The 21,251-nt window shown below is 42.6% G+C and overlaps 1 protein-coding gene across 1 annotated transcript in view; it reads left to right on the forward strand.

The window, feature by feature from the left end:
- The window catches only part of p115 (General vesicular transport factor p115), a 371,470-nt gene that overhangs the window by 101,079 nt on the left and 249,140 nt on the right, over positions 1–21,251 (forward strand). The window contains exons 7-8 of the mRNA XM_080273185.1: positions 8,966–9,066; positions 19,792–20,021. Coding sequence (XP_080129311.1) covers positions 8,966–9,066; positions 19,792–20,021 — 331 coding nt within the window. The remainder of the gene's footprint in view (positions 1–8,965; positions 9,067–19,791; positions 20,022–21,251) is intronic.

The following is a 21,251-nucleotide window of genomic DNA, read 5'->3' on the forward strand; positions in this document are numbered from 1 at the left end:
TGTGTTTATATCAATCTTGTCTTTTTCCGTACCAGAGAATTTTGGTAATTCATTGTCTTCATGACAGATGTACACTGGAAAGGGAGTATTACTGGAATTTTATGGAGAAGGTACTGCACTAGTGCTTGGTGCATCTACATTAGGCATCATTACGGTGTTTTTCTTGCAGTCGTCATTTACAGGCAATTTATATGTTTTTCCTGACCTTAATACTCTATGGTTTGAATTATACTCGTAGTAAACTGGAAGTAAATTTTTATAAAGTTCGCTATCTTCATCTGAAATTTCTGACCAGTTGTCATCATCATTTACTTCAGCGTAAATTGCATCTGTTTGCTGTTCTTTATCTAGTATTTGTTTCCTGAGTTTGTTTTTCCGCTTGTTCTTGTGTCTTTCATGGTGTTTCGGAATTTATATTTTGTTGATCGTTTTCTGGTGTTTGTGTCAGATTATTTGTCACTGTTAATGTTGATCCCTCAGGCACTAATTGTGGAACTTTATTTAGCATAATGGGATTACACACTAAATCATATTTCACTTTTCTCATGATTGCTTATAAAATTAGGATTATAAAACACGATGTCAGTGTAAATTGTGTAATTGTGTCTCACTGTATAGTTTGTATTATTTATGATGATGAATATATATTTATGGTGATGAATATATATAATATATATAATATATAATTGCTTGAGGATGGAGAATGAAAGACTGACTAAGAGGGTGTATGTAGGTGAGGTGGAGGGAGGGAGAGGGAGGGGTAGACCGAGGATGAGGTGGAGGGATGGAGTTGAGAGGTATATGAGGGAGGGGTGGGTGGGTTGGGGGGAGGGTAGTCAAATGGTGGGTGACAGAGTGACTTGGAGGCGTTTTGTCTGCGGCCACCCTTTGCTGGATTAGGGCGTCGGGCTATAGATAGATAGATAGGTAGCTTGGTTCATTAACTAAGTGATGGTGTTTTATGGATAGTTATGTAAGTGGTGAAGTGTTAACTAATAAAATCTTGGTTAGAATAAATCAGCTCACAAGAACAGCAGTGAAGATACAGTGGTGGCGTGACGAGAGAGGTGTTGTTGTTTGTTGATTACATCTGGGATCAAGACACTCGCTCTCCTCTTCCTGGTGGTGGAGGTCAGATGTCACACACTTCACTCGGTAGGTTAGGTTGAGGTAGGTCAGGTCCTGGTATGACAGCGTCAGCACTCGGTGCCATCACTGGGGTAGGCAGACAGGCTGGCAGACAGGCAGGTGCAGGATAGCAGGCTGGTGTTGTCAGGTATTTGGATTGATTGACGTGTTATGACGGTCTTAGCAAATGATGACAGTGCTGACCTGCTGCCTCACTGTGGTAGTGGTGGTGGAGAAGAAGATGGTGGGGGTCGTGGTGGAGAAGGTGGAGATCGTGGTGTAGGGTGATGGAGGTTCAAGGAGGGAGAAAATGTGTTAATGCTACATCACCATGCTGGGTCAATGCTATTAGCACAGCACAGATGCACTTCCTCCTTTCTCACTTTCCTTGTTTGCCTCTTCGTCCTCTTAACTTGTAGTGTTTGAGTTTCCTTACTTGTTGAGATTAACTTGCAGGCTTGTGGAGTTGTTGATAGACATAGTTTATCACTACTACTGATTCTCGTAGATCGTGGAGTTGTGGCTGAGATGGTTAGGAGCGAGTCTTGTTTGTTTGTTTAATTGCTGATTGTTGCTTGTAGGGGAGTCGCAGATTGCTTTGACTGAGACATTAATCGGCTCCATTTACAGCATGCCATCACTCTCAGTGAACGTAGTGAGGTAGATATCATAGTTTACTGTTGTAGTGGTTGTTTAGACTCATAAGGCGTAGTTTTCATAGTTTACCGCTGTTCACCAATCTCGATTGTTTAGTTTATCGTACTTGGTTTGTTATTACCGCTTGCCAGCAATCTAGATGGTGTGGTCGTAAGTACTTGTAGGGAGATAGGGAAGTCGATTATGGATCGTCAAGTGCAGCCAGAATAAAGTCGTGAGACATAGTGTCAACGAGGTGAGTTACGGCACATGGGTTACTTAGTTTTTATTGCACGGTTATATCAATAGTGAGTTACAGCATAACGGAGCGTGACGGCCTAATGACCCTAGTGTCGGGCCTTGACTCTCTAGCCCCTCTCTCTCCTTTCTTATCTGAAGGGAATATCTCCGACATTATATACAGCTTGAAGAGGATGTGTGTGTGTGATGTAGTGTCTGGTAGATTCATGTGTACTAACTGACTAGGGCTGGTTACTCCACCTGTTTGAATACACCATGAAATTCTTGGTCGTTTGGACTACAAAGAGATTGTTTGAGATACATCATATGTTAAGAATTCTTGATGGTTTGGGACAACAAGATTGTGGATATACATTATGTGGATTGATATTCCCAGTGAGAAACTGTGTATGTCCCCAGCAGACACTGCATCCTGTACATTGTGTTATGAGATATATACTAATGCCTATATAATAAAGTCGTGAGACATAGTGTCAACGAAGTGAGTTACAGCACATGGGTTACTTAGTTTTTATTGCACGATTATATCAATAGTGAGTTACAGCATAACGGAGCGTGACGGCCTAATGACCCTAGTGTCGGGCCTTGACTCTCTAGCCCCTCTCTCTCCTTTCTTATCTGAAGGGAATATCTCCGACATTATATACAGCTCTTCTCAATAGGGTGGAGTCAAAGGCTTTTCGTCTCATCAACTCTCCTCCTCTTACTGACTCCCTTCAACCTCTGTCTCTTCGCTGCACTGTTGCATCTTTATCTCTTTTCTATCGCTACTTTAATGGTCACTGCTCCTCTGAACTGTCTGCTTGCATTCCTCCACCTCTACGACGGGCGCGTAGCACCCGTCTGGCAGCAAACTCTCATCCTTTTTCTGTCCAACTCTCTAATGCAAGAGTTAACCGTTACTCCCAGTCTTTCATTTATGCAACAGGTCAGCTCTGGAACTGTCTCCCTCTGTCTGTATTTCCTGCTGCCTATGATCTCCAGTCTTTCAAACGCAGTGTGTCCAGGCATCTCAAAATGATCGGATCTTGAATTTGGCTCTCTGTTGTATTTTGTTTTTCTCTTGGAGGGAACTGTTACTGCAGGCTCATGGCCTTTGGTTCCTTCTTCCTCGCATTAAAAAAAAAAAAAAAAAAAAAAAAAAACACTGTTTGTACTTTTCTGTATTCTTTTTTGCTTATCGGCTACAATAAACATCGGCAAATAAGATGATGTTTTTATGGCAATACAGTAAAACTTCGATATAACAGACTTCAGTAGACTGGAATTCACTTTTATCGGACTCATGGAGCTACCGGACTAAATTACTATAGTCTGTACTGTATATCGGAAAAAGTCCGATAAAGCCAGAAGCAGTCTGGACTGCCTGACCACTTCAACTATGGTCACCACAATAAGGTAAATAAAAGACATGTTTGTCAGTGTACAGTACAGTAGTGTATTATTATTTATATTATACCATTTGATTAATGTAGTGAAGTTTTAACACAGTACAGTACCAAAGTAGTAATCAAAACAGTTCTGTTCATGCAATCCAGACTAATATCTGATATATCGGAAAAAGTCCAAGTTAGCAGGGGCAAGTCCAGATGTTGTGTTTATCGGAATTTCGAATTTTTCGGAATGGTTTGGGCCCCAATTCTTTCGTTATAGTGAGGTCTTACTGTATACAGTATATATGTTTGGGTGGTGAAAATAAGGCAAGAATACATGTTTTCATAGGCGTGCAGGGGGCTGGCGAATAGAGGGGATGGAATAAAATCGTGAGCCAGAAAACTTACCGAAACTCACCGTGCATGAAAGGGTTAATATACCGTTTTATCAGTTTAGCTCTGTCACTAGAGTGAGAAGTGGTTGGAAGAAATTCAGGAAGCTCTTGTCTCTCCTGACATTGAGAGGGCTCTCCTTCCATGCTAAGGGATCTTTGTATGCAACATGTGTAAGGAGTGTAGTGCTCAATGGTAATGAGACCTTGACTGAAAAGGAAAAGGATATTTGTAGGCTCAAACGAACAGAAATGACAGTGATTTGGTGGATGTGCAGTGCATCCTTGAATGCGAGGCCTGGGGATGCTAGGTTTTCGATAGAAGAGTTGATAGGAATGGTGGGACTGAAGTGTATTGGTCTTGTGATGAGGAGGGGTGGATTGAGATAGTTTGGGCATGTGAAGAAGATGAGGGATGACAGCTGAGTGCAGAAAGTGAGACGCTTGAATGTTAGGGCTGGGGTTGCATGAGGCAGTTCGAAAAAGACCTGGGATGAGGTCATTGAGTGTAACGTCAGGGATAAGGGACTGAATAGGGAGGCTATCAGAGATCGAGCAACATGGAGAGCCACCATTAGGTGACCAAGGCCGATGCATGCTAGGATGTTGGAGCTTTTATAAATAAAATGAGATTAAACAAAATGTTCACAGAGCAAACAAATGTATAAAGGAATATGAAATCATGCAATTTATGTTTACAAAATCATATATAACAATTATGCATGTAGGTATTGTCATGTTTTTATTTGACTGCTAGACAGAGGAATGGTTAAGCTTCAGATTAAATAAAAATTTGATGTAGTTATGGCCTGTCTTCATACCCTAAACTTTCCTTTGCTTTAAGTGTGAATTGCTTAGAACTGTGGTGTGGCATGGTTGTCCCTCTGGCCCAAGATAATTCGTGTGAGAATACCGGGTTAAGATCTCGTTACATTACAGTACTTGGTTATTTTTTCCTTCCTCCTTTAACCCCTAAAACGCAGATTGTCGCGTTTGCGACGCTCGGCTATAAGGGCAGGACGGCGGGTCGTCGCGTTTGCGATTTTAGTAAATTTTGAATAACCGCGGGCAAGCAGGCTCCAGCTGGTATTGTCTATCAGTACCACCACCCTCTAGCTACAACTAGCATACTTTACCTTTGTACTACTGACCTCAGTTGTTGCCAAATATCGCGTTTTCCCCCCGTACCCCCCCCCACCACGGCCCGGCCAGCCTGGCTGTGATACATGGCAGCGCTCTGAGCGCTCAGAACTGTAAATCTGCGATCTCCTCTCACAAGCAGTTTATGCTACTAGGAAACGCTTGTTTCCCCAGTTGTAACACTAGCTTTTTTTCTCACGGTTTGTCTCTGTTTAGCGTCAGTTTACTGCAGGCTTTCAAAGTGAGATTATGGCGAGTTCTAGCTCTTCCCAGTCAGTGCAAGCGGCCGACAGGAACGAGAATAAAGTGGCGGACGTAAGGCAGAATAAAAAGCGCGCCGTGGTGATCTTTTGGGAAGTAATATGATTGAAAATAATGTAGTATACATGTTTTTAGCTGTGAAAATGGAAATGTTTGTTGAGTGACGGGAAGACCGCCGCCACAGTGCATGTCGGCCGTACGCTCCGTTGATTTTAGCCTTATTTTCAGTGCTTATTGTACAAATACGGATTCCTAACTACCTTTACGTTGTAGTATAAAGTTTACTGTGACAGAATGAGGCTGTGGTAGAGGGGAAACCGGGTTGCTGGAGGTGTGAAAGTGAAGATTTGGTTACCCAACTTTTGCAAGTCTCCACAAGTCCTTGGGTAGTCCACGAAGGCTGAACACCTGTCTCTGGAGAAAGCTGAATGTAAGTACTATCTGCCATACCAAGTATAATGTTCTAGGGTTAATCTCTGATTTTTGGCGAATATTTTCCTACAGGTACTCAGACCGCGATACAACCCCGCCACTCGGGGGGGATCGACTGTAAACAGCCGCGTTTTAGGGGTTAAGTAAAAAGTTCTTATAGAACGCATGTACCTTGGTTTTGAGAAATGGGTTTGAGCAGTTTATTTTGAATGATGGCTACCTTACTGAACCATAGTAGATTTCTCAAAAATCAGTTACCCAAATCATAGCCTGGAATATCTTTTCAATACTGGATCCCAGTGATAAAGTTAGTGTTTGTAAATGTTTTTAGAGCATTATGTTTATGAGAGACCTTTGTACTGATATTTGACTGTCAGGAGTAAGGCATGGCATGTTTGTTGTGTCCAACAGATCAAAGCTGAGACTATGTGGTTTTGTGATGTAATTTTCTGAATTCCATTGTAGAAGGATAAATGCCTACTAGCAGTGATTTTTTTTTTTTCTTTCCCTGCATTCCTACTACTGTTCATCCTCATTACATGATAGGGTTGCTTCAAGTAAAGGCTTGTTTCATAACAAATTATCACCTAACAAGGTCGATATAACAGGTTCAGTGGGGTTAGGGAGGGTGACCTTGATCACAAAGCCTAAAATGACCAAAAAAAACTCTAACATCCACCTGAAGTTTGTCCTATGCTGGTATGAGTTGTCACCAAGCGTCCCCCCCCCCCCTCATAGCTGGGGGACAGATGGAGGGCCTGGACAATCACTCTGCACAAAAAGATACGGTATCACTTCATTTATATCACACACAGCACTATTTGTTAAGCACTTGCACTGTTCTTTGGCATTAACAATGGTGTTTCAGTGGCTTTTTATGCACAAAATAGAATGAAAGGCAGTGATCACAGCCAGTGTAAACACTGGGCAGCCATCCTGGCTCAGTCATCTGAGTAGAGGCCTGTTATGGCAATGATGGCTTCCTAAGGTTACCGTTTCTTAGTCAAAAGTTTCAGTATTGCACACACAAAAACATATCTCTTCACTTAATATTGCATACTGCACTATTTGTTAAGTACTTGCACTTTCCCTTGGAGATAACAATGGTATTACGGTGGCTTTTCATTCACAGAATAGAATGAAGGCAACAATCACAGTCATTGTGAACACTTGGCAGCTATCTTGACTTATCTAACTGAGGAGAGACCTATTATGGTGATGATGATTCTGTGAGGGTGACACGATTTCCAAGTCACAAGTTTAAGTATTTCATACACAGAAAGGCATTATTTCACTTAATATTGCACACTGCAATACAGGTGAACTGCATTATATGAGTGGGATATGTTCATAGAAGACTGCTTGGATAATGGAAGCTTGTATGACGGATGAAAAAAAGAGGATCACGAAAGCTGTATAAAGGAGTACATAGCTTATGGGAAAAACAGAGTTGGATTAGTTGTTCCTGCTCGCATAATTGAATTTGGATCTATACAGTAATCACTCGATTAGCCGAACATGCTCCATATATGGATATTAGGCCTTGTATCAATTATTTCCGTATAGAGATTTGTTTGTCTGTATCTGAACATAAAAGCTTCAACATCAGCAGCTGGGTGGCCAACAGGTTAAAAAAATCCACTGGATGGCTCGCCGGCCTTTCTGTTCACGTGTGGGTAATAGACCGTTACCCACAAGTTGAGCTAAAATGGCTGTCCGGATCCATACCGAATGGTCAAGTTCCCGGCCACCCGGTTCACTCGAATGTTACCAGCCACTCGCGGGTAATGGACTGTAAGCTACAGGCTGAGCCAAAATGGCTGTCTGGATCCCTACCAAATGGTCAAAGTCCCCCGGCCACCAAGACCACTCGGATGCTAATGGCCACGCTCAGATAATATATAGTAATATGAACTGCAAGCCACAAGCTGACTGAAAGTGCCCATCCGGCTCCTCACCAATTGGTCAAAGTACCCCGGCTGGCTGGATCAGTGGGAATGTACTGGTCTTGCACGAGTAACACAGAGCCTAACCTGCAAGCAGAACAAAAGCGTCCGTCCGTCTCCTTACCGAATGGTCAGAGTCCCCTGGCAGCCCTCATTCCCCCCCCCCATCCCTCCTCCATCCCCTCCCATACTCACCGCTGCCTGGCTTATCTCTCTTCCCCATCCCTCTGTCCTCCCTCACCTTAGTGTCGCATGTCTGGCCTCCCACCCTCCCTGAATCACCACCAATGAGTTTTTTAGTTTTTTGCAATTTTTTAAAATACAATTGGTCGTATCAAAATTCCGAAAACAGCACGTTTAGCTAATGAAATTCTGCATCAAGACATGTGCCTAGTTCTTGCACGGTGCAGGGAAACATTTACACTAGAATGTTGGAAAGTTTCATTCATTCATTCATTGCCAGACGCCATGTATCCCAAACGGGGTGGCCAAGGGCTTAGAGTTAATTGTTTTACAGGGAGGTGCACTAATCCTCCACCAACCCCACTTGACACGTAGTTATTTGAAGATATTTTTTACTCCTGAATAAGTTTATTCTCACTGCATTTCTGTACTTTTACTCATCAGTTCTGTGTGTTTTTATTAGCTTATAGTATAGACTCCATTGAGGATGATGGTATGCAATTTATACCAGTATAACCAATTGTCAGGGTCATATTTGGCTGTGGGAAAATTTTTCTATGTGCCGCAGAAGCAGCCATCACTCTGTTGTTGTCTCAGAAACATTTTGAAAACTTTGGTGACCGAGAAGGTTAAAAATACTTAATGCAACCATCGTCTTCATTGACTTTTTTGTAGACTTCCGTTGTTTATGCTTTGCTTTCTTAGTGTGTAGGACTATGTTGGATGTTCCTGTGTGTGTTTTGATGTCTAATTACAGATGGTGGTATAACGAGACCCAGCTGTATTTGTTAAGCCCTTGCACTTTTCTCTGATGATAACAATGGTGTTTTAGTTGCTTTCATTCACAGAGTAGAACAAAAGGCAATGATCACAGCCGGTGTTAACACTGGGCGGGCATCTTGGATTGCATGCATCGCCACATTCCCATGAGATTCTCGGAGGCCATCAAAATTATTGTTGTAACAAAATTGTTATTAATTTTTTAACAAGGCCGCACTGTACCTCACCACTTCTTTTGAGTGGATAAAGCAGATATGTTGCTAGGGTTTTTAAAATGGGATGGCCTGAGAACAGTTTAGGGAGGTCTGAAGGTATTCCCCTGGAAATTTTAGGTACCATGTCCACCCCTCTGATTACATCAGTAGGAAAAAAAGAGGCCAAGATGATGATGATTATGCCTTTTTTTTTTTTTTTTTTTTTTTTTTAACTACAGGAAGTTATATTCAGCGGCTCACCTCGTTCTTCAGCCTACCTCTAGACTCAGAAGAAGGCTGGTCGGCACAGAAGGTCACCAATATTCACTACATGTTGCAGGTTTGTAAACATTTTTGCATCATAGATGGTTGGTATTTGATGGTGCTGAGAGATCTCTGTCAGTTGAATGAAATTGTTCAGCAGGTTAGTTGTGTGTGGAGGTGTAGAAGGACAGGGGTAGTGGTCCATTGGTGGAGTTGACTGAGAAAAACATAGGAGGTGGTGATGTGTGCTGATCATAGATCTAGAGGTATTACTAGAATGCTGGTAAAAGGCAGGTGAACCCAGCTGACCCATGATACTTGAAATCATTGCCATCATTAATGAATATTCTTTTGTCCCATCGGGAGCATAGGGACCTGGGGCTAGGTGACTCAGTCCCAATATATGAGGTGAGGGTTACCAGCCTAATTTGCCCAGAGTGGCAATATGTGAGCAGTAAACCCTAACTGCCCCATGGATATAAACCACTACAGGCCCCATCTGACTGGACTGTCATATCTCGCTAGACCACTTAGACATGTAAAAACTTGTATGAGGTCAAAAGACTGCACTACATCATTGCACCACGTGACAGCCTGCCTTAGAGGCAAGTACCCAGGTGTAAATTATAGAGGATAGGCTCTCTCTCTCTCTCTCTCTGGACTTGCTAACATCAAGTGATTTTACAGCTCATTTTGAATATATAAAATGCTATATCAACGTGGGTTCATTTCTCAACTTTTAAGGAGTTATGGTTACAGTACTTGCCTTATGGGTGAAAATGGACTCTCATAATTAATCCAAAAGGTCATCTGTGATTGTTCTCAAAATCAACCATAGAATCATCCCCTAAGGTTTGTTCATCAAGTTCCATGACACTTTGTGTTTGCTGTGAGTTCTTGTATGATATCTTTTTCATCATCATTATCATCATCCGGACCTCCTTTCCCACCCTAGGGCAGGGTGAGGAGTAGCAGTGTCCAGACAGCCCAAGTTTGCCCTCTCCAATAGGCCACGCTTCCATTCACTCATCATTCAAGCCCCCGGAAATCCTGGCTCTATCTGATACGCAACAAACTTCCTGATACGCAACAAACTTCCACCACATTCCGTAGCTTCAATAAACGTATCCGACAGAGTCAGTCAGTCTTTTTTTTTTTTTTTTTTTTTTTTTTTTTTTTTTTAAATGCAAGGAAGAAGGAACCAAAGGCCATGAGCCCACAGTAACAGTTCCCTCCAAGAGAAAAACAAAATACAATATAGAGCCAAATTCAAGATCCGATCATTTTGAGATGCCTGGACACACTGCGTTTGAAAGACTGGAGATCATAGGCAGCAGGAAATACAGACAGAGGGAGACAGTTCCAGAGCTGACCTGTTGCATAAATGAAAGACTGGGAGTAACGGTTAACTCTTGTATTAGAGAGTTGGAGGACAGAAAAAGGATGAGAGTTTGCTGCCAGACGGGTGCTACGCGCCCGTCGTAGAGGTGGAGGAATGCAAGCAGACAGTTCAGAGGAGCAGTGACCATTAAAGTAGCGATAGAAGAGAGATAAAGATGCAACAGTGCGGCGAAGAGACAGAGGTTGAAGGGAGTCAGTAAGAGGAGGAGAGTTAATGAGACGAAAAGCCTTTGACTCCACCCTATTGAGAAGAGCTGTATGTGGGGAGCCTCCCCACACATGAGAGTTGTACTTCACACAGGGGCGGATAAAACCCCTGTATAGAGTCAACAGTTGCGCAGGGGTAAAGAAAGAGCGGAGTCGGCTTAGCACACCCAATCTCTTGGAAGCAGATTTTACAAGAGATGAAATATGATCTTTCCAAGATAAGTCCCGAGTAAATGAAACCCCAAGCATGTTCAAGGATGATGCAGGATTAAGCTGAATATTATTAAACATTAGTGGGTATACCTGTGGAAGATTTTGTCGGGTTGATAGGTGTAAGAACTGAGTCTTAGATGCATTAAAGACAACCATATTATTTTTACCCCAGTCAGAGATACGTGCCAAGTCAGACGTTAGGTGTGCCATAGCCTCATCCCTTGTTTGTTGAAGTAACTGTTGAGATGGGCGTTGCAGGAACCGAATGGAAAGGTGAAGGGTGGAGTCATCAGCGTATGAGTGGATAGGGTTAGTTGTACAGCTTAGAAGATCATTGATGAATAAAAGGAACGCTGTCACGTTAAAATGGGGTGCCAAATACCTCATCATGCACTTCTTACATCATTCATCCAGCCAGCTCGATCTCCTGTCAGTTCCCTAGCCTCACCAACTTCCATACCTCTCATCCTTACACAGTCTTTCACCCTATCCCTCCACCTTCTCCTTGGCCTGCTTCGCCACGTCCCTCCTTCAGATTTGCTCAGATGTACCTTTTTGACCACTCTCTTGTTATCCATTCTCTCTGTATGACCATACCATCTCCGTACACACTCTTCTATTCTGTTGTCCAAATACCTCCTCACTCCGCATCTTTCATGAATCGCATTGTTTCATATCCTATCCACTCTGCTCCACATACATTCCTCAGCAGTCCCATCTCCATTGCTCTTACTCTTGACTTTTCATTTTCATGCCACACCATAATCTCACATCCATATGTTAAAGTTGGCACTAACACTCCTTCATGTAAGCCCCATACAGGTGCAACACTTAAGCCTCTGTGTCTTATCAAGGCCATCATAGCACCAGCTGCCTTCCTTCCTTGGGTCACCCTACTTTCCACTTCTTTTGCACATTTTCCCCCCTTTTCTGTCATGGTACTCAGGTATTTCAACTCTCTCACCAATTCCAGTCTCTCTCCACTCATGTAACATCACACTGGGAGTCACCTTCTCTCTCAGTTTCCATCACTTTACTCTTTTCTGCATTTACTCTCAAGGCACGACTCTCACAGACATCAGCAAAGCTCTGCACTAGTCTACCAAGCTCTTGTCTGGTATTTTCAAGTAGCACTGCATCAAAAGCATAAAACAAATCTGAAATGTGCCAACTATCATCATTCTTTACCAACGCCGTCCCTCTCTCCATTACACGTGTTTTTACTTCTCTCATCACCCCATCCATATGTACAGTATACAGTATATATATATATATATATATATATATATATGTTGAACAACCGTGGGGACATCATACACCCTTGACACATGCCCACATTGATCGTGAATTATTCATTTAGATGCCCGGTTACTTTACACATGCCTCACCACCACCATAAAAACTATTGACGGCACTTAGCAGCTTACCATCTACGCTGTACATGTGCAAAACCATCCACATTCCTTCTCTGTCTACTTTGTGGTATGCTTTTCCTGGAGCCATAAATGCCATAAACACCTTATAGTCCTTCCCACAAACCTTCTCCGCTATGTGTCTCTGCAAATATTTGATCCACACATCATCTGCCACTCCTAAAGCCACCCTGTTCATCACTTACTAGGACTTCTGATATCCCTCTTATTTTCTCTATAATAATTCTTCCATATACCTTCCGTTCACAGCCTTTTTCCATACTGCTGGCACAGTTTCACTCGTCCATGCCTTCTTACATATCTCCAACAAGCATTTCATTCCACTCTCTCCACTATGCATAATCATCTTTGCATACACCTCATCAGCCCCAGCTGCTTTCCCATTTTTCAACCATTTCACGGCATTGTTCACCTGTGCGGGTGTCACGTTTCCTGGCACTGCATTCCTTCCCTGCACACCCCGAAAACCAGCCATGTTTACAGAGGCTGTGCTTTCTCTATTCCCATTCATCAGGTTTTCAAAATGTTCTTTCCATCTGGTCCTTACTTCATCTCCTTGGGTTAATAATCTGCCACTTACATCCTTCACACACTCACATTTTTTCCTTTGTCACTTGTACATTTCTGCACCTCTTTCCAGAATAATTTCATATTTTCAGAGTAGTTTGCATTCATTTTTCTTCCTAGATCATCATTTTAAATCTCTTTAAAATTTATTATTGTTACACTATTAAGTTCACCATAAAATGCAGAAAAATTCACTAAAAACAAACTTCCCAGTTTCCCCCAGTATACAGTACCATACCAGTTATATGGAATATATTGTGATACTTTAAAACACATCCATGAGGACTACCAATAAATGATAATGACGTTGCTGATGGTGTGTTATATGTGAAGTGGAGGAGTAACTTTTTCATTGTTGTTCTTATTGTTCTTTTTGTGGTCCCTTGTTCAACTGAAATGTGAACTTGGTGGACTTCAGGTTGAAGTTCCTCTTCTCTTGCAGTCTCCCATCCTAGTTTCAGGGGATAGAGGGAACTAAGTGATGTTTGCATAAGCGTGCAGTGAAGCTGCGAAGTTTTACTAATGTCATCACATGAAGGTGTCTTTCTACTTCACCTTAATATAAACATTACAGTATGTGCTTTGGTTCAATATTAAGGGTCCCGTTCTTAGTGGCTTTGAATATTTCTTAAAATTTCTTCAACTACAGTAACCCCTCCAATATCCGGATCAATAGAGCCATAGGCAGGTCCGGATAGTGGTCCTGTCCGGATATTGGGCCCCAGCTTATGGACTAGTACTTATGGACCCTAACTCTGAAAAACACCTATACAACTCCCTCTGGACATGCATAGCACCTATTTAAGACCCAAATCACACCAATAAGGGACATAAAAGACTGAAATAAATGCAAAAGAACTATAAAATGAGGTTTTAGAGGTGAGTTTATACAATATTAAACATTCTGGGTACTTACAAGTCCCTTGGTCTTGGACTGGTTTGAACCGCCAGTTTGCAGTCCACAGTTAATCCTCTGCACTCTAAATTCTAATTTCTTAACACTGCACACCACTGTAAATTCCTGTGTGTTCTAGTGGCAAGGTATTGCAGTTTATTCACTGTTTATTCACAAAAAACAAGCACCTGTGGCTTGCACTGTTATGAGTATCTGCTCTCCATCGGAGTTAAGCTGTGACTGTTGATGTTGGTGGGGTAACAGAGTTGCCAGATCGCAACAGCCACATTACCAATCTCCTCAACTTTCATTGTCAAATTAAACTTTTCATTACCAAATTCGTAAAGCTAGCATATATTCTTCACTAATTATATATACAAGTGGAAATACATGTAATCACTCTCCTTATAACTAACACCATGTTGATTATATTCACACTATGTAGGGTAGCAGATTAATCAGAGAGAGCAAACAATCCACCATCTCCATCCTGTGTATCCTCATACATGTGAAAAATCCATTTGGTAATGCATTATTCTAATGCATTACCAAATGAATTTTTCATTACCAAATTGGCCCACACTTGGTAATGAAAAATACCAAATGGCAACCTGACAGGGGAGGGGGGAGGGGGAGGAAGGAAGGGGTGAAGGGACCATGGTGTAACAGCTGTTTGGCGCCAAGCGGGAATTTCAAATTATGGGAGGGAAAAAAGTCAGATTTTTTCGAATTTTTTGCAGTTTTTGGCCCATTTTGGGAATATTGGATCCCAGGAGGATTATGTCCGGTTAGTGGGGATGTTCGGATATTGGGCGTTCGGATATTAGAGGGATTACTGTATTTATTCTGCACATTACACTTCACTGTCCTGTTGTATGTGATTGTTGCATGCATTGCTGATATCAAAATCTATCTATCTATCTATAGCCCGACACCTCAATCCTGCAAAGGGTGGCCGCAGGCAAAACGCCTCCAAGTCGCTCTGTCATTCACCATTTGACTGCCCTCCCCCCAACTCACTCCTCTCTCCCTCATATACCTCTCAACTCCATCCCTTCACCTCATCCTTGGTTGTCCCCTCTCTCTCCCTCCCTCCACTTCACCTACATACACCCTCTTAGTTAGTCTTTCATTCTCCATTCTCTCCACATGTCTAAACCACCTCAATATATTTCTCCTAATTTTCCCAACCACATCCACATCCATCCCACAACGTTCCTTCACTCCTTCATTCATCAACCTGTCCCTCCATGTCACTCCACATGCTCCTCTCAAGTAACTCATTTCCACTGCTCGCATTCTTGACTTGTCCCCCTCTATCAAGGTCCATGCCTCGCTTCCATTCATCAGGGTAGGGATCATAGTACTATCATGCAGTGACTTCTTAACTTCCATATTCACCTCATTATTTCTCATCACTGCTTTCAGTGAACCAAAAACCTTCCCTCCCTGCTGTACCCTTTCAAGCACTTCATCCCCAAAAGTTCCATCCTTACTCATCACTCTACCCAAGTACTGTACTTGAATGGACTCACATTCTCCACATCCTCACCATCCAACCTCACTGTGCATTCTGTGACTTCATTCCTCTCAAACATCATAACTTTACTCTTGTTTACATTAACTTTCAGATTCCTCTTCCTACACACTTTCCCAAATTCATTCACCAAACCTTGCAGTTCCCATTCATCTTGACCCAACAATATACTTTATCATAGCAAACAGCAACACCAGAATCTTCCACATCTCACCCTCATTCATTAGAGCCACCCCCACATCCACTGCCCTACCTTGCACCTTCTTTACAACCCCATCCAGGTATATATTAAACAACCATGGAGACATCACACATCCCTGTTTCAGTCCCACATTTAGATCAAAGAACTCACTCAACTCACCACCCACTTGCACCGTAGCCCTAGCTCCTTTGTACATACATTTCACAGCACTCAACAATTTCCCCTCCACTCCATAGATTCTTCATACCTTCCACATATCTTGCCTGTCTATTCTGTCATAAGCTTTCTCCAAGTCCATGAAGGCAGAATACACTTTCTTTTCCTTCTCTAGATACTTCTCCACTAAACATCTTAGAACAAATATCTGATCTACACACCCTTTTCCCTTCCTAAATCCCCCTTGTTCTTCCCCAACTAGCTCCTCTGTTATATGCCTAACCCTGTCATTGAGTATTCTACCATATATTTTTTCAGTCACACTAAGAAGGCAAGTACCCCTATGGTTACCACATACTTCTCTCTCCCCTTTTCATTTGTATAACGGAACAATTATACTTGATTTCCAGTCCTCTGGAACCCTTCCCTCTTCCCAAGCCAATCTACACAAGTTCCATATTCACTCCATAACAATCTCACCCCCTTACATCAGTATTTCACCAAAAACTCCATCAATTCCTGGGGCCTTTCCCATCTTTATCTTCTTCATTGCTTCCACTACTTCCATCCTAATGATCTCTTCCTCTCTCCTCTCATCTCTTCTTCTCCCAGCCATTCCCCAACCACTTATACTCACACTGCTCTCACTCTCTACATTCAGCAAATCCTCAAAGTGCTCCTTCCACCTCCTCAGTTTCTCTCTCTTCCCCACCAACAATCTATTATTCTTATCTTTCACTCCCCTACTCTTTCCCTTTTCACAGTGTCTTGCTTTCTTTACCTACTTCCAAAACAATTTCTTACTCTCCCTCCATTTTACACTCAGATTCCTCCCAAACTCTTCATCCACTTTCTTCTTTCTCTCCCTCACCAATCTCTTCATCTCCCATCTTGTGCTAACATACACCTCTCACTTCTCTCATCTTCTCCCCTACCTCTACCCACTAGCCATTCACTATATGCCTTCTTCTTTTGTTCCACTGCCCGTTTTACCTCATCATTCCACCATGCTATCCCTTGCACAACCCTGCATCTCCTCCTCACTCCACAAACCACCTCACACGCTGTGCCTATCTCTTCCATAAATATCTTACATACATCTTCCACCCCTTCCATCTGCTCTAACTCATACCTTCCCAGTCTTTCTTCCACTGTGCTCATATGCTCTGCCATTTCCTCACTATCTTGCAATTTCTCCACTCTTCTCACAAGCGGTGTTTCCTCCTGTCTTCCCCTTCGTCTCTTCACCCATTTTCTTTGCAGCCTTACCTTGGCCATCACTACAGTACTCGTCAGAAGTATTCAGCGTTGTCCGCCGGGCACGCAATACTTATGGCCCAAAAAGAATCACCCATTTTTGGGGGTAAGAATTGAGCCACAAGTTTGAGCTCCGAGCATGACGTCATGGTAGCCTGAGGCCTTCCGACGCGCTGGTTGGTTCCCGCCTCAGTCGCCCACGGGCTGCCTGAGAGAGAGGAACTCTGCCGAGTGTCCCTTCCAAATTGCGCCATTTTTTACCAAGTGTCCCGCAGTGTTTTGGCCTTCAAAACTTTGTTATGGCATCTACCCGTGAACTATCGAGTGAAATCATATCCCAGATCATTGCTCTAAAGGAGGCAGGCCACCAGACAAAGGAAATTAGTGAATTGGTTGGTGTGGCACGATCGACAGTGCGTCGTTGGTGTGCGCGGTTTCGGGAGGAAAACAGTGGTGAAGTTCCCACAAAGAAACCGAGGTCTGGTAGGCCTAGGAAAACTTCCCCAAGGTCTGTTAATGTTTTAAAACGTGCAGTGGAGTTTAATCCTCGTGTGAGTGCAAGGAAAATTAAGGAGAGCAACACGGAAGTGTTTGGTGAGGTGTCAGTGAGAACAGTGTCTCATAGGGTGCATGAGCTTGGTTACACAAGTCACAGGCCTGTGAAAAAGCCTCTTCTCACCAAGAGCCAGAGAATTCGTAGGCTTGCCTTTGCTAATAAATATCTAAACTGGGGTGAGGAGCAATGGTTGTCAGTGTTGTGGTCTGATGAGGCAACATTTAGTGTTACCTGTAATAGAGGAGCACGTGTGTATCGACGCAAAGGTAGTGACCCACTTGACCCACGGTATGTAGAAAGCACAGTTAAACATCCTGATTCACTCATGGTATGGGGTTGTTTCTCAGGGAAGGGTTTGGGGAAGCTTGTTGTACTTCCCAAGAACCTCAAAGTGAATCAGGATGTTTACCTGGAGCTTCTGTGTGATCATTTACCAGACTCCTTTGAGCTAACAGGTGCACGAGTGTTTCAGCAGGACGGTGCACCTGCTCACAAGGCCAAATCGGTCACCAATTGGCTTCGTGACTGCGAGGTATCATTCATGACAGACTGGCCAGGAAATAGCCCAGACCTCAACCCGATTGAAAACCTCTGGTACCTCGTAAAGAAGAGTCTCCAAGGGAAGGACGTGAGCTCTCTGCCTAAGCTGGAAGCCGCCATTCGTGACTCCTGGGACAAAATACCCCTCCAGCACCTCAGGAGCCTCACCCTTTCACTTCCAAGACATCTCAGGTCCGTGAAGAAACGTAAAGGCTACCCTATAAAGCACTAAAGGTAAATAAAATGCATTATTTATATGTTTTTTCAATGTTGAAAGGTTTGTTTCTCAGGAGGGACGCAGGGCGCTCCATACTTCTGACGAGCACTGTAAGTGATGGTCCGACATTCCATTCCACCACCCTCTCCACACTCTTGCATCCAACACTTGTCTTCTCATTCATTCATCCACACACACATAATCTGTCATTGCCTTTCGTTCAACAAGTTCACCGTCCATTCTCCTTATGATTCTCCATGTATACCTGTGGATCATCTTATGCCAAAAGGTGTTGGCTATTGCCAACCCCTTACCAGCACAGATGTCCACCAAAGCACTACCATTCCCATCTACTTCAGCTGGCACACCCCACTGACCAACCACTCCAGTCCACTCGTACATTCCCAACTTTCTATTCATGTCTCCAATCAAAAACACTCTCTCGCTCCTCTCAGACTTGTCCATACATGCTTCTACACTTGCCTGAAACTCATCTTTCACTCTTGCCACTCTGTCCTCTGTCAGCGCATACGCATATACAACCGCCTAAGCTTGTATACCTACTTTAATCCTCACCAATACAATCCTAGCACCCACTGTTCCATACTCTCTTATCTTCTTCTTCCACTTCTTGCTTATCATCAGACATATTCCCTCTCTTCCTCTCCTCATTAACTCCCACACATATTCCTAAACCATATTCCCGTTCTCTCACCCTTTCACCTTTCCATTTAGTTTCAGTCAATCCACATACATCCACTCTTGCATCCTCAGGCACCTGAACAATCTCTCTTTTTTTCACTTCATCATTCACTCCTCTCACATTCCATGTCCCCACCCTTAGAATGTCCTTTGTCCGTTCCTTAGTCGTCAGCGTATGGTCCGTCCTGGTCCAAGGCATTTTATTTGCTTTTTTAATTAGTTCTTTTTACGGCGTGGGGCACTAACACACCACCAACCCTTTTAGTCGCCTCATACGACAGGCAGGGATTCTGGGGGAGTATTCTTGAAACCCCTCTACCCCCAGGGGTAGTAAGAGAATGTTAAAGCTTAATATGCATAATAAATCATTGAGGGAGTGGTGCAATGAATCCTTTGCCGTTTCAGGTATAGCCCAATTTTGTGTGTGGTTTTGCATCAGCTAGCCTAATATGAACATGATAGTGTTGGCACTTTATATGTTAGTGGGTTCAGCTCAGTTTGACAAAGATCTCTACTTGTAGCACACTTGATGGCCAGATGTACTCAGATTGGAAGGGTGATTTGATTATTAACCAAGGAAACTCATATTGGTTTCATTACTAAGGCTGACAGAAATTCATGTAACCACAACTTAGTATTCAAGCCGTGGGAATAATTTAGTTCCGCCAGATGAACAGAAACTGACCATAATGTGTAATGTGTGTGCTTGGACCTCAGCTGGTTATCTGTAAAAACATGCTGTTTTGTGCTACTGATGGTGGATGACTGTGACATGGAGTTGATTTGTTTATGGCCACCCTCTCAAACATTAAGTTGACTGGATTTAAACAGATAGATAAATTAAGTTGTGTGTGTTTTGTCTTTAGTTGATCGTAATATAAACACAATAGTGTATTAAGTACTGTGTTTTTGGATCAGCTGGTGCGTACACTGGTGGCGCCACACAATGCAGCGCAGGCAGTGACATCATGTCAGAAGGTGATGAGTCAGTGTGGACTGCTGCAGGCACTCACTGCCCTCCTCATGGCATCTGGGGTCCCTGTTGACATCCTCACACACACCATCAACACTGTCTCCGATGTCATCCGTGGCAACCATGCTAATCAAGAATTCTTTGCAGGCATGATGGCTCCATCCACACCACCAAGGTACATTCCTTACTTCACTCTCATTCACCTCTTAATAATCTTCATCCAGTAATCATTTCAAAAACTTGCATTTTTATTTTTTATTTTTATTACACAAAAGAAAAATGTCTATCACAGTTTATCAACATTTAAATATGGAGGAACAACTCCCCCTGTAATATAATCCTGCAGCAGAAACAAATGAAACAGTTTTGGCCAGTTAATGGGATAAACTGTGGGAAATGTTATACATTCCTGATTCAGCAATAACAAAGTGAGCTGGGAAGTATCCTATTGGAATATTTGAAGAAAATTGAAAGTGAAGGGAAACTTGAATTGATGAATCATTTATAGTACCATGGTGTAATGATAGAAAAGAGAGAGTAGTGTGCAAAGGAAGTGGAGAGTAGAGTGGCCTTGGGGAAAAATGTGGCTGGTACTGTCAAGGCCCTGATATGAAACAGTGCTCTAAATATGGTAATTATGCAGGTTGCAGGATGGTGAATGGAGATGTGTGCCAATTCCCACATTAATGTATGGATGTGAAATTTTTGTTTGGCCGGAGTGTGAAAAGCAAAGTTGGGCATTAAAACGATAATTAATTGGATAACAGATGATTATTGAAATTAATTTTTGTTATCGGACTATTATCAGTACAGTAATCACTCCAATATCCGACGTAATAGAGCCATAGGAAGGTCCGGATATTGGTTCTGTCCGGATATTGGGCCCCAGTTTATGGACTTGTACTTAGGGACCCTAACTCAGAGAAACACCTATACAACTCCCTCTGGACGTGCATAGCACCTATTTAAGACCCAAATCACACCAATAAGGCACATAAATGACTGAAATAAATGCAAAAGAAACATAAAATGAGGGTTTAGAAGTAGGTTCATACAATAATAAACATTCTGGTGACTGGCTCCTGGACTGGTACTTATGGACCCTAACCTAGCCTAACTCAGAAAAACACCTTCCTACTGCATATGCATAGCTCCTAACACCCTATTCACACCAATAAAGGACATTAAAGAGTGAAATGAGGTAAGTATAGTATGGAAAAAAAGTACAGTATGAAACATTCTTATGTCCGGATAGTGGGGATGTTTGGATATTGGGCGTCCGGATATTAGAGTGATTACTGTACTTCCATAATCGTTATCATACCAGTTAACTTCTGATAACTCCATTTTTTAGTCTGATAACGTCTGTTAATTTTTTGTCCAATAAAATTTTTGTCGTTTTTAT

This window comes from Coenobita brevimanus, chromosome 53 (assembly GCF_032717465.1).
Source record: "Coenobita brevimanus isolate Jiangsu-jjx chromosome 53, ASM3271746v2, whole genome shotgun sequence".
Lineage (NCBI taxonomy): Eukaryota > Metazoa > Arthropoda > Malacostraca > Decapoda > Coenobitidae > Coenobita > Coenobita brevimanus.